General features: G+C 42.4%; 1 protein-coding gene across 1 annotated transcript in view; it reads right to left on the bottom strand.

Moving 5' to 3' along the window:
* The window catches only part of LOC309550068 (extracellular calcium-sensing receptor-like), a gene marked incomplete at both ends in the record, with an annotated part of 61,834 nt that overhangs the window by 29,257 nt on the left and 17,545 nt on the right, over nt 1–15,032 (bottom strand). The window contains 2 exons of the mRNA XM_082250534.1: nt 7,390–7,614; nt 13,437–14,276. Coding sequence (XP_082106660.1) covers nt 7,390–7,614; nt 13,437–14,276 — 1,065 coding nt within the window. The remainder of the gene's footprint in view (nt 1–7,389; nt 7,615–13,436; nt 14,277–15,032) is intronic.

Genomic DNA, 15,032 nt, shown 5'->3' on the forward strand with positions numbered 1-15,032 from the left:
GCTGTCATCCTCCTGTGACCACACACAGCTCAGTCAGGCCTCACAAGGCCTTGTGATGAGACACCGCTAGGCCTGCTCCCCTCCTGCTAGCTAAATGGAAGACTCAATGCCTCCTGGGATATGTGACATGCATGTCATAGGTGGCCCAGCGAGCGCTATGCATGTCATTCGACGTGCATGAAGGGGCAGGGCCGTGCTTTTATGAAGAAAGAGAAAGGTAACAAAGAAAAAAACACTGCCCCTTTTGTGTAGAGTTGGGGAGGAGGGGTCGAGAAGGAGGAACTTCCCAAGGAGGGTGAAGGTCAGCTTTAGATTTGAGATTTCCCAGAGGACTGATGACAAGACCGAAAGAGACATAGCCACCTTGAAGAAAGGAGGAATGGGTGTATTGAATGTGAGTACCCAAACTACGGAACAGCCAGAGCTCAGTAAAACAACAACAAGAGAAGGGCACACCAATCTTGTGCATTACCACTAAAAAGATTTATTAAAATCCAAAAGAGTAGCATACATTGTACTCACAAAGGCATGATAATTGCACACATGTATGGAAAATGGAACCAATCGCCTCCAGGACTGCCAGGATACTCCTATGGTGCTGGATGACGTGATGGCGTCCGCTTATGCCTGGCTGACACGTTTTGAGGGAGACCCTCTTCTTCAGAGCCAAAAGTACTACTGATCCACCATAAATTCACAAGGTGTTATATAGTTGGTCTGTACCACCCACAACATTCCTCCCCGCCCCACAAGGAGCAAAGGTCAAGGGCGTGGGTAAATGGGATGGGGTTTGATTACAGAAAGTCTATAATGCCCATAAAATGAGGGACCACACAGTGGTCAAACAAACATAGTAACCAGGGTTACGCACGGCCCTAACTTTGGCTTTAAAATCGCAAACATAGACTAAAATGCAAAACAGCTACATGTACTGTAAATCCATATATACAGTATATACACAGTATCTCAGTACACCCCTCACATTTTTGTAAATACTTTATTATACTGTATCTTTTCATGTGACAACACTGAAGAAATGACACTTTGCTACAATGTAAAGTAGTGAGTGTACAGCTTGTATAACAGTGTAAATTTTCTGTCCCCCTCAAAATAACTCTACACACAGCCATTAATGTCTAAACCACTGGCAACAAAAGAGAGTACACCCCTAAATGAACAAATTGTGCCCAAAGTGTCAATATTTTGTGTGGTCACCATTATTTTCCAGCACTGCCTTAACCTTAACCTTCTTGGGCATGGAGTTCACCAGAGCTTCACAGTTTGCCACTGGAGTCCAGACTTGTATAAAGTACTCGAAATTTCTACTTGAGTAAAAGTACAAGTGCTCGATCAAAAAATTACTTGAGTAGAAGTGGAAGTGCTCGCAGAAAAAGTTACTTAAGTAGAAGTACTAAAGTATTCAACATTTTTTTTACTTAAGTATTGCAAGTAGTTTTTTCAAAAAATTTGCTACTTAAGTACTAAAAGTAAAAAGTACCAGTAGTTTTGAAAAAAAATTTCTACTCAAGTACTGAAAGTAGAAGTACAAGTACTGTGTTATGTAGTTATTAAAGAAAGAAGTCAAAAGTATGAACATCATATTGTTTTTATTATTTCAAATGATTTATTCAAATGATTAACCTGTGTTTGTTAGTAGTTTCTTGATGCACTTTAAGCGCTGTAGCACCATTTATTTGTTTGTTTCATATTTTCTTTTTATTAGAAAGATTTGGTATAGCAGCTTTTATTATACACAGCCTTTATTTTCGTATGCGCTGATTTACAAATGACATTATACTCATTTTTTTGAGCTTTATGCAACCTGCCATCTACTGTTCTGGCAGTGGTCATTTTTTTAAAAGTAACGAGTAACTATGCAGCACAAAAAAAAAATACTTGAGTAGAAGTATCGAAATCATCGAAAAAATGTAGTGAAGTAAAAGTAGAAGTAGTAGAAAAAAATTATACTCTAGGAAAGTATAGATACCGCATTTCGGTACTTAAGTACAGTACTTAAGTAGTTCTACTTCGTTACTATACATCTCTGCTGGAGTCAACGACGACATCATGGAGCTGGTGGAAGTTAGAGACCTTGCGCTCCTCCACCTTCCGTTTGAGGATGCCCCACAGATGCTCAATAGGGTTTAGGTCTGGAGACATGCTTGGCCAGTCCATCACCTTTACCCTCAGCTTCTTTATCAAGGCAGTGGTCATCTTGGAGATGTGTTTTGGGTCATTATCATGTTGGAATACTGTCCTGCGGCCCAGTCTCCGAAGAAAGGGGATCATGCTCTGCTTCAGTATGTCACAGTACATGTTGGCATTCATGGTTCCCTCAATGAACTGTAGCTTCCCAGTGCTGGCAGCACTCATGCAGCCCCAGACCATGACACTCCCACCACCATGCTTGACTGTAGGCAAGACACACTTGTCTTTGTACTCCTCACCTGGTTGTCGCCACACACGCTTGACACCATCTGAACCAAATAAGTTTATCTTGGTCTCATTAGACCACAGGACATGGTTCCAGTAATCCATGTCCTTAGTCTGCTTGTCTTCAGCAAACTGTTTGTGGGCTTTCTTGTGCATCATCTTTAGAAGAGGCTTCCTTCTTGGATGACAGCCATGCAGACCAATTTGATGCAGTGTGCGGTGTATGGTCTGAGCACTGTCAGGCTGACCCCCCTCCTACCCCCTTCAATCTCTGCTGCAATGCTGGCAGCACTCATACATCTTTTTCTGAAAGACAACCTCTGGATATAACGCTGAGCATGTGCACTCAGTTTCTTTGTTCGAACATGGCGAGGCCTGTTCTGGGTGGAACCTGTCCTGTTAAACCTCTGTATGGTCTTGGTCACTGTGCTGCAGCTCACTTTCAGGGTCTTGGCAATCTTTTTATAGCCTAGGCCATCTTTATGTAGAGCAATAATTATTTTTTTTTCAGATCCTCAGAGAGTTCTTTGCCATGAGGTGCCATGTTGAACTTCCAGTGACCAGTATGAGAGAGTGAGAGCGATAACACCACATTTATCACACCTGCTCCCCATTCACACCTGAGACCTTGTTACACTAACAAGTCACATGACACCAGGGAGAGAAAATGGCTAATTGGGCCCAATTTGGACATTTTCACTTAGGGGGTGTACTCACTTTTGTTGCCAGCGCTGTAGACATTAATGGCTGTGTGTTGAGTTATTTTGAGGGGACAGCAAATTTACACTGTTATACAAGCTGTACACTCACTACTTTACATTGCAGCAAAGTGTCATTTCTTCAGTGTTGTCACATGAAAAAATATAATAAAATATTTACAAAAATGTGAGGGGAGTACTCACTTTTGTGAGATACTGTATATATATGGTTACACATATTGCTGTTTTTTTGCATTTTAGTCTATGTTTGCGATTTTAAAGTCAAAGTTAAGGCTGTGCATAATCCTGCTTACTATGTTTGTCTGCCAGTTAACGATTCATAATATTCACTCTTTTTATTTTTGCTCTTAGTTTTTAACATCATTTTAACATTTTATCTTTGTTATTGTTACCATCATTATTTGCAATTGGTGTATGTCTATGGCTGATTTGTACACATAGGGATGGCAGTTTGCACTGTGTGGTCCCCCTTTTATTTACGGGCGTTTTAGACTTACAGTAAACAAACCCCATCCCAGTTACCTGCACCCTTGACCTTTACTCCTTGTGGGGTGCTGTGGAATGTTGTGGGTGGTACGGACCAACTATATAACATCTTGTGAATTTATGGTGGGTCAATAGTACTTTTGGCTCTGAAAATGAGGGTTCTCCCTTGAAAACGCATCAGCCAGTCATATGCGGATGCCATCATGTCATCCAGCACCATAGGATTATCCTGGCAATCCTGGAGGCAGTTAGTTCCATTTTCCTTACAAGTATGCAATTATCATGCGTTTGTGAGTACAACGTATACTGCTTTTTTGGATTTTGTGTTTCAATGTTTTTATTAAAGTTTTCATTAAAACATAGCATACATGTAGGCAATATGAACCAAACAAAGAAAGGCATATGAACCATAACATTAGTAAAACCAATTACCTTCAAAAGACATTGAAGGGGCATACAAAGGTGGGGTGGGTGTAACCATAACTGAAGTCCACAAACATCACAATGTGGACCCCCTCGGAGTCCCACCCCACTCATCACAGGGCTCTGTCAAATGTGGGGTCCATGTGGGTGATCGGATCCCCAAGAAGGCATAAAGGGACAGCTGACAGTCACCTTCCCAGAAGAAGAGGAAACAAAAAAGAAGAGAAAAGAGGACAAAAAAATGAAAATTATAAGTAATTTATTAAATAAATAAATATAATGTAAAAACACTGCAACATAAGTCTACAGAGATAAAACACACAGTAGATACAGTAATACATGATAAATCCATAATAAATACAATATTTCTAGGACCAAAAATGGATCACTCAAGAATACAATGGATATGCTATGACATGAATTCACTGTGTGCTTACAATCTTTACAAACATCATAATTTAATCAAATAAAATTTAACATCAATATTGAGTAGTTTGTAGGCTTGACACGTTTCATGGACCTCCGTCCATTCATCAGGAGCTTAGATATATGTCTAAAAAATGAGAATATGGATTGTATTAATGTACTAATGTAGATTATGAAATAATTTAGAAAATATGTAAGAATAGACACTACCTTATGCAGTGTCATAATTCACGAGGCTTTCCCTGTATCTGCTTCGGTCCCTCCTTTCCAGACTGGATTGCTCGTGAATTATGACACTGCATAAGGTAGTGTCTATTCTTACATATTTTCTAAATTATTTCATAATCTACATTAGTACATTAATACAATCCATATTCTAATTTTTTAGACATATATCTAAGCTCCTGATGAATGGACGGAGGTCCATGAAACGCGTCAAGCCTACAAACTACTCAATATTGATGTTATATTTTATTTTATTAAATTATGATGTTTGTAAAGATTGTAAGCACACAGTGAATTCATGTCATAGCATATCCATTGTATTCTTGAGTGATCCATTTTTGGTCCTAGAAATATTGTATTTATTATGGATTTATCATGCATTACTGTATCTACTGTGTGTTTTATCTCTGTAGACTTATGTTGCAGTGTTTTTACATTATATTTATTTATTTAATAAATTACTTATAATTTTCATGTTCAGTTGTACCTCAATTAAAGTCCCATACCTTCCTTTTTTGTCCATATATTTACACTTATGGATGGAGGCAACTGTACAATTTGATATGGCAAACCACTATACCCTTCCTTTTTTCAAGAGAAAAGAGGAAAGGAGAGACAGCACATAGAAGGGAACAACAAGAAAAGACGAAGGTAGAAAGAAAGAGGAAAAGCACCACAGGACTGCTAAAGGCAAGCTCGTGGTACCAAATATGCAGGAGTTCCGATACAAGTTATATTGGGCATTCCATACCGTCTGATGAGAGCTTCATCTGTCTATGGAGAACTACAACTACTCAGCTCGGGGTCCCCCTCCAGGTATCTAAGCCACGGGTTCCAGACCTTTTTAAAGAGTTGCACCTTGTCATTGAGTATGGCCGATAGGCGCTCATTGATCATCAACCAAGACAATTTTGCTTTTAGCAATTCAAAGGGTATAGTAGCCCACTTTGCTTTTTTGGATTTCAAAAAACCTATTTAGTGGCAATTCAAGAGGTTGGTGTGCCCTTCTCTTATTGTTGTTTTTCAGTGTATTTGGATACCCTTGGCCTTGAGGGGGCAGCATGACCTTAGGTGGTGTTAACAAAGACCACTTAAGACCACTCACCTTCTCGCCTGCCACTTTAGTACAGGAGAAAAACAGTGTATGCTTACTGAAAGAAGCCAACAATGCCATGAAGTGGCATAGCTTTCGGGTACAAGCAACGCTTGGGGAATCAGCCATTTCAATTTTAGCTGAATAGCATTGTTGACCTTACACAAGATGTCATGTAGTAATCATGCAGAAATACCAGATAATATCTTTATTGTAACAGTGTAATCCAGGGGCTGACTGGCAACTTTCAGCCCAGGGGGCAAGTACAAACCGAAGGCCCATGGTGCAGCGACGCGGCCGCCCTCCCACTCTCCCACACCCCCCCACCTCTCCCAATCCTCTTCCTGACCCCCATTCCAAGCTGAAGCCCTACATAGTTACATAGTTAGTGAGGTTGAAAAAAGACATCAGTCCATCCAGTTCAACCTATGATGTGTGTGTGTGTTTGCTGTTAACCGTACATTGTATACCCCTGTATGTTGTGGTCTCTAAGGTGCCCATCTAATAGTTTTTTGAAACTATCAATGCTCCCTGCTGATACCACTGCTTGCAGAAGAGAATTCCACATCCTTACCGCTCTGACAGTGAAGAACCCCCTGCGTATTTTAAGGTTAAACCGCCTTTCCTCTAGTTTTAGTGAGTGGCCACGTGTCTTATTGTATTTCCTTTCTCTGAATAGTTTTTTCCTTATGCTCGGGTCCCCAGTACAGTATTTGTACATTGATATCATATCCCCCCTCAATCGTCTCTTCTCCAGAGAGAATAAGTTCAGTGCTTGTAGTCTTTCTTCATAGCTGATGCCCTCCATTCCTCTAATTATTTTTGTTGCCCTTCTCTGGCCACAGATACTCTCTACTTAACGGCTGAATCCGAGTTTTATTGTGCAGGGGGAGGTTGGGGGGAGCTGGGACAGCTTGGTTGAGGCTGGCTGGGGCAGAAGAGTCTCCAGTGGGGCATGGAACCAGCCTCTGCTCAGACACAGTTTACACCATCCATGCTGGGGGGAGGAGGCCTGCTCTTTGTCCTTGTTTTCAAATTGCACTCAGTAGGTTAACGGCAGGGACTTTTTGCTTCTCTTCACCAGGAATCCTTTAGGCATGTCTGTGGCAGAAGTGATGCAGCCTTTTTATGGTGGCATCAGAGCGGCCCAGGGGGCAATTGCCCCCCTGCCTTCTGGCCCAGTCCTCCCCTGGTGTAATCAAAAAGAGTTTATTGTGATGGACCATATTTTTGGGAACTTTGCAAAATAGAGTTCTTGGCTTTTGCCTGAAAACACACCTTAAATCTTCTTCATTATTCTAAATCAAGGAGGGGAAAAGGTCACTTCAGTTTTTATATCAAATGACATTTCTTGTAAAATGCTATCTAACTTTTTTTCACACTTTCATGCAACATTTAAGAAAGGAGAAGATGGGCCATATTGAATACATCGACCTATGCCTGAAATTCAAGGTCTGCTTGAATTTCTAGGAAGATGTAGAGTAAAAATACACAAAAACAATTAAAAAATTCTATCATTTTCTTTGTAAGAGTTAGGATTGCAAAATCCAACAAGCTCACTTGTGTAATGTCAGAATCAGTTACCTGTAAGAAGTGGTCATTCCACAGGATGGTGCTAATATTCAGGCTGACCATCTCTTCTGGTTTGGCCCGTGGGTCAATCCTCCCCACTTTCACCAAGTTAAAGCTATTGCTAAGGATCTGGATATTCATTATTTCATAAGAATTAGGAAGGTCCCCCTCAGAATTAAACTTCATCACCTCCCCAGACTTGGTGTAGAAATCGGTTTTCTTCAGGTAACGGAACACCTAAGGTATTTTGTAACAACAGTGCAAAAATTGGTTAAAATGTGTTTTCTGGTTCTACCACATACTAGGCCACCCTAAGTGCCCCCATGAGTGAAAGAATGAAGTAGCCTAGTTCCCAGAGATGTATAGTAAAAAGTAGAACTACTTCACTACTGTACTTAAGTACGGAAAGGCGGTATCTGTACTTTCCTAGAGTAGAATTTTTTTCTCCTACTTCCACTTTTACTTCACTACATTTTTTCAATGATTTCAATACTTCTACTCCGATATTTTTTTTTTGTGCTGCATAGTTACTCGTTACAATTATAAAAATCACCACATGCCAGAACAGTAGATGGCAGGTTTCATGAAGCTCAAAACATGTGTATTATCAGCGCATACGAAAATAAGTCCCCGTTCACACTGGGGCGACCTGTGAGGCGACCTGGTCGCCTCACAGGTCGCCGTAGGTCGCCTTCCATAGGGAAGCTGCGAACCCGTTCTAATAAGAGCGACACAAGTTGCTCCGACTTAGAAAAAGGGTCCAGAGCTTCTTTGGGGCGACCCGGAGCGACCGTCATAGACTTCAATGTTATGAAGTCCTTGCCGGCCGCTCCGAGGTCGCGGCACGCTGCTCGCACCGCAACCTCGGAGGTCGCCCCGGGAAGTCGGATCGCCCCAGTGTGAACGGGGCCTAAATTCTACTGTATGTATAAATAAAAGCTGCATTTGAAATAATAAAAAACAATATGATGTTCAAACTTTTGACTTCTTTCTTTAATAACTACATAACACAGTACTTGTACTTTTACTTTCAGTACTTGAGTAGCAAAATTTTTTTTTCAAAACTACTGGTACTTTTACTTTCAGTACTTGAGTAGCAAAATTTTTAAAAAAACTACTTGCAATGCTTAAAGAGGAAGTAAACCCTCCTCAGGAAGTTGTACCTATAGGTAAGCCTATATTAAGGCTTACCTATAGGTACTGTAAATATCTCCTAAACATGCACCGTTTAGGAGATATTTACCTTTAATGCAGCCAGTGATGTCACTGGCGCATGCGCTCTGAAGGAATGGCAGATCGTGCCGTTCCTTCAGAGCCCCGTGCCGTGACCGTCGGCTCCCGCGCGCGTGCGCGGGAGTGACGTCACCGCGGCTCCGGCCAATCAGATGGCCGGATGCCGCGATCCCGGAAGACGGGCGACTATACATGTCGCCCGTCATACAGGTAAGCGGACGGCACGGCGGGGGCTCGTTCTAAGGTAAGTATTTCATAATGAGCTAGTATGCGATGCATACTAGCTCATTATGGGTTTCTCTTTCAGGATTTAAAGAAGAGAAAAAAAAAATTCTCGGTGTACAACCTCTTTAAGTACAAAAAATGTTGAATACTTTAGTACTTCTACTCAAGTCACTTTTTGATCGAGCACTTCCACTTCTACTCAAGTCACTTTTTGATCGAGCACTTGTACTTTTACTCAAGTAGGGGTTTCGAGTACTTTATACAACTCTGCTAGTTCCACCATAGTTACCACCTTATTCTCTGCCCATGCCCTTTCCCTTGACTCCTCTAATCACTTCCTCTTTCTTTCTTTTTTTGAAAACAGTTTTATTAAATTTTCGGTACAATACAAAAATTGCAAAAAGGTAATAATAGAAATAAAAACTGTATAAGAACAAAAGAGTGAACAGCAATACAGAGATCAACAATGTGTATGCAAGAACGGCTATACCAGTTTCCCAAGGGAACAACAGATAAACAACGAGGTAGGTGACTGCAGTACTATAAGTTCTTGTCGGGACATTGCACCCATCTATCCCAGATCTTGCCAAATTTGAGGGGACAGCCTCTGTGCTTGTACAAAAGTCTGTAAAAGGGAAGGACATTATTGACCTCTATCAGCCAATTCCCAAAAGTAGGGGGGGGGGGGGTGATTCCTCATCCAGTTTCTGGCGATTAGCTTCCTAGCCATAAACAATGTCTCCTGCAAAAATATGGTAGGGAATTTATTCATATCAGCATCTGGGTATATGCCCAGTAGGCACTCCCTAGCCACTTGCCGACCGCCGCACGACTATTTACTGCGGCGGTCAGCCCCTCACAGGCAGAGTGATGTAGGTCTACGTCGCTAGCCTGTGAGGGTCTAGGGAGCGAGCCCGGAGGTACGCTCCCACTCCCGAGTGGTCACGGACCCCCCCCGTGCGTGTGACTGGCGGACCCGATGGCGATCGGCGGGGGAGAGGGAGAAAGGCAGGCGGCTAATGTAAACAAGCCGCCTGTCATTCTCCCCGGTGTATGAATGATGATCATACGGTTCTACTATGTAGAACCGTTGATCACTGTTCATACATCTCAAGCCACAGCCAATCACAGTTAGAATCACGCCCCTAGGGACACACATAGCCCCTCCCTCTCAAAAAAAGTTAACCCCTTCACTACCAGTGTAATTTTACAGTAACAGTGCATATATATAGCACTGATTACTGTAGAAATGTCACTGGTAACCCCAAAAGTGTCAAAAATGTCAGTCAAGGGTCCGATCTGTCCCCCGCAATGTCGCAGTACCACAAAAAAAATGGCAGATCGCCGCCATTACGCGTTTAAAAAAAACCAACAAAAATGACAAAAATCTTTCCCTTTGTTAGTAAACGCGATAACTTTTGCGCAAACCAATCAAAATACGCTTTTTGCGATTTTTTTTTACCAAACATATGTAGCATAAAACAAATTGGCTGAAAATGTTAAAAAATTTTGATTTTTACATTTTTTTGGGGGGAATTTCATATAAAAAAATGTGAAAAATATTGTTGTTTTTTTCAAAATTTACGCTCTTTTTTTGTTTATAGTGCAAAAAGTAAAAATCGCACAGGTGATCAAATACCACCAAAAGAAAGCTCTGTTTGTGGGAAAAAAAGGACGTAAATTTTGTTTGGGTACGGCGTCGCACGACCGCGCAATTGTCAGTTAAATTCGCACAGCGCCGAATCGCAAAAAGTGGCCCAGATGTAAGACAGCAAAATCCTCTAGTGGTAAAGTGGTTAATCACTTCAGTCAGGGCCGCTGATAGGGGGGGGGGACCACCAGCCCTCTTGTAGGGGCCCAGAGCACACAGGGGGGCCCACACAGAGAGGGGGATTAGTGATGGACAACAAATTCAAGATTCAAATTTTCCTCCAGCACCTGAATCTGATTTGTCCCTCTCCCTGCTATCAGCTTTTATCTGTAGAGAAAGAGACAGTCGTCCCTCACTAATCCCCCTCCCTTGTGTGTGCCCCTCTCCCAGCACTTATCTCTGCTCAGGAGTTTATTTGTAACTTTGTTTCTCTCTCTCTGTCTCTCTGATCACTGAGCTCCAACTGCCCAGCCTGTATATTTTTCTCATCTCATCTTTTTATTTAACATAGTTTTTTTTTAGATTTAGCAGGAATTATGCGAGTTATGTTATATTTGTGTCTGATAATAGTGATTTTGTTGTAATTTTAGCTAAATATATCTTTAATATTTTCTTGGGGGGGCCCTGCCAGGTAGTCTGTACGGGGCCCCGCGATTTCTAACAGCAGCCCTGACTTCAGTACCGGGCACTTTCACCCCCTTCCTGCCTAGGTCAGTTTTCAGCTTTCGGCAATGTCATGCTTGGAATGACAATTGTGTGGTCATGCAACGCTGTACCCAAACAACATTTTTATCATTGTCTTTAAGACAGATAAAGGTTTCTTTTGGTGGTATTTAATCACCACTGGGTTTTTTATTTTTTGGTAAACAAAAATAAAAAGTTTTTCTGTTTCTGTTATAACATTTTGGTTTTCTCCTTCACTGATATGGGCTGTTGAGGCTGCCCTGACGGGAAATGATAGGCTGAAATGATGGGCACTAATGAGGTGGCACTGATGAGGAGGCACTAATATGCAGCACTGATTGGCACTAATAGACGGTACTGATATGCAGCACTGATGGGCACTGATAGGTGGCACTGATAGGCAGAACTGATGGGCACTGATAGGCAGCATTTATGGGCAGCCTTTATGGACACTGAAAGATGGCATTGATGGGCACTGATAGGTGGCACTGATGGGCACTGATGGGTGGCACTGATGGGAACTGATAGATGGCACTGATATGCAGCACTGATGGGCACTGATAGGTGGCACTGATATGTAGCACTGATGGGCACTGATAGGTGGCACTGATAGGCAGAACTCATGGGTACTGATAGGCACTGATAGCCAGCACCGATCGACAATCCTTGATGGGCACTGAAAGGCAGCAATGGTGGGCCCTGATAGGCGGCACTTATGAGAACTGATGGGTGGCTGTGATGGGCACTGACAGGCATCGCTGATGGGCACTTAAAGGCAGCACTGATTGGGACTGATTGGCATCACTGGTGGGCACTGGCAGGCATCACTAATGGAGCTGTACTGATAATCATTGCATTGATGATCAGTGCAGATCCCCCCTGTGAGGAAAGCCCCCTCTCAGCTCTGCTCTACTCACACGCTGTCAGTGTGAGTAGAGGAATGCTGATAACCGGCATTTCCTATTTACACTGTGATCATCTGTGATTGAACACAGCTGATAACATGGTAAAGAGCCTATGTCAAAGGCTCTCTACTTTGATTGAAGTTGCGGTGTGTCTGAGAAATTCACCGCACCACAGATCACCACGCTGCGTGCCCCAGGGGATGGGGCGCACACAGGCGTCTTGTTCTGCAGGATGTCATATGAACATCTTTCCTCCACTGGCTCTAAGACTGCGATTTGCTCGGTTCCCAGAGCTCCCTGAGCTGAAAGCTAGTGCCTGTCAGTCACTGCTGTCTGCTCTGCCACCATCGGCAGAATCAGATCCTCTCCAGTGTCTCCCTTCCCGTCAGCTCTGAAGGACATCTGAGTTCAGCTCCTCACTAACTCTCCGGCCCTCAGGTTGACAACCTGAGGCCGCATGGCAGCTTCTGCAGAGGAGAGGCATTCGCCCTTTCCTCTGGGAACCCGTTCTCCAGCTGAAAGACCCCCAAGAACATATGCCCTTGCCATTTATACAGTATCCCAGCATGCACCAAGTCACTTTCCTCTGCCAATCACCAGGGCTGTACTAAATGCCTGTGAACTCATTTGTCAGGTTTCCTCCCACTGTCCAATATGCCTCCCTATTGGACCAGTATGAAACATTTCAGACAAACTGAGATGCCCCTGGGCATCACGAGGAGACCTCACTAGCAGATCCTGCTCTCTGGTAGGCAGAGAGCAAAATATATTTACCTGGAAATCTCTCTGATAAGCAGAAAACATCCGGAAACTATATTCTCTCTTTTAGCACCTACCTAAAAGGGTACTACACAGGTGTTGGGGGCGAATTTGAATTTTGTTCTTCATTTAAGCTTGATTAGATAATTAATCATTTCTGGGCATAAATTGCTGGCATACCATGGGAACATCAGATTTAACACTACACACTTCAAAAGAAAAAAGAAGAGCATTCTGTTGCAGAGTGTGATCACTGGGTGCAGCGGAGTCCATTCAGATCAGACATTGTGGAGTAACAGGAACTGGCTTCTTTATTGGAACATAACACAGAAATCAAAGATGTCACCTCATTGTAATAAGAACAACAGAAAGGAAGAGATAACCAACAAGTTCAGTACAGTGTACAGGAAATTACAACACATCATAGAAATGCATAGCATATCACTGAGCATTAGTGACATCTAGTGTCCTATTTGTGAACTGCAGTTAATCTGTAATAGGCTAAGCTTTAAAGTTGTTGTATCTCCAACACATTCTTACTGGGCAGACCTACAGAAAAAGGAAAAGTTCTAGGTGGTACAACCAAAACATCCTTAACTCACCTTTTGTGGTTGAGCATAATTAATATTTGCATAGGTTCTGTTATTAATCAAACCATTTGACCCAACTTGGTAGCCAAGAAGTGAATGCAGAGCATGTGCATAGGCATAAACAGCCAGATAGGTGTGATAAGTAAAGCTAAGGTCATTTGTCTCAAACAACTGGACAGTTTGGTTTCCAAACTCTTCTTTCCCAGTGCAGGTCTTGTCTTCCTGCATTGTAGAGGACCTTTCAACCTTGGCAGTGCCATCATGCCATGAGCAATTAAAAGCCTTTTCCCAGAGAAGCCTAATAAATGGATACATTGAGCTACCATTTGGGTGAAGGTTTAAGAGAAATTGATCAAACCCTGGCATGGTGCCGGTACGAGGAATAAGGCCAATAGTCCCATTTAGAACCTTCCAGGCTTTTTTGGAAAAGAGTCCTGGTGTGAGTCCAAAGGAAGCGGAAGAGATGAAAACTTTCCCAGTCTCTCCAGTATCAAACATGGCATCTAGCAGGGCGATCATATGGACCTCTGGGCTGTGGAGAACAATAACATTGATGGAACTTCCTTTTATAACATTCACCACCCTCTTGATCTGCTGGGCTGAATAACTTAGATGGATCTTCTCCAGAAAAGCAATACAGCCTCCATTTCTCTCTATCCCAGCTCGTATAACCTGGGCACCCTGCTGTCCAACATCATTGTCCACCACCAACATTCCAACCCAAGTCCAACCAAACTGACCAACCAGATGAGTGAGAGCAATATTCTGATAGATGTTGCTGGGCATGGTACGGAAGAAAGAAGGAAAATGTATTTTATTGCTAAGGGCTGATAGGGTTGCCCCATGACTGATCTAGGAAAGAAATAATAGATACATTGTTGTTAGACTTTAAAAATTAACAGAACGCCTGCAGGATATAAGGAGCTTACCATCAACATTTGCTATATTGAACCCCACCCAAGGTTACTCATAAAACATATGATATAAGTTCTCCCAATGTAGGTAGGGGGTCCTCCTACGGCTCTTTCTGTGCCTCTACGCACCTTGAGTAGCGTGCAATATAGCAAATAGAAATCCCGCAATGGGTCCAATGTTCATTTTTAATGATGTATACAGGGTTTTATTGGATAACTACACTCACCGGCCACTTTATTAGGTACACCTGTTCTGATGCTTGGTAACTCAAATTGCTAATCGGCCAATCACATGTCAGCAACTCCATGCATTTAGGTATCTAAACATGATGAAGATGACTTGATGAAGTTTAAACCGAGCATTAGAACAGGTAAGGAAGGGGATTTAAGTGACTTTGAGCGTGGCATGGTTGTTGGTGGCAGACAGGCTGATCTGAGTATTTCAAAAACTGCTGATCTACTGGGATTTTCACACACAACCATCTCTCGGGTTTACTGAGAATGGTCCGAAAAAGAGAAAATATCCAGTGAGCGGCAGTTGTGAGGAGGAAAATGCCTTGTTGATGTCAGAGGTCAGAGGAGAATGGGCAGACTGAATTGAGATGATAGAAAGGCAACAGTAACTCAAATAACCACTTGTTACAACCAAGGTATGCAGAATACCATCTCTGAATGTACAAGACATCGAAACTTG

Source organism: Pelophylax lessonae (genome assembly GCF_965119305.1).
Source record: "Pelophylax lessonae genome assembly, chromosome: 3".
NCBI lineage: Eukaryota > Metazoa > Chordata > Amphibia > Anura > Ranidae > Pelophylax > Pelophylax lessonae.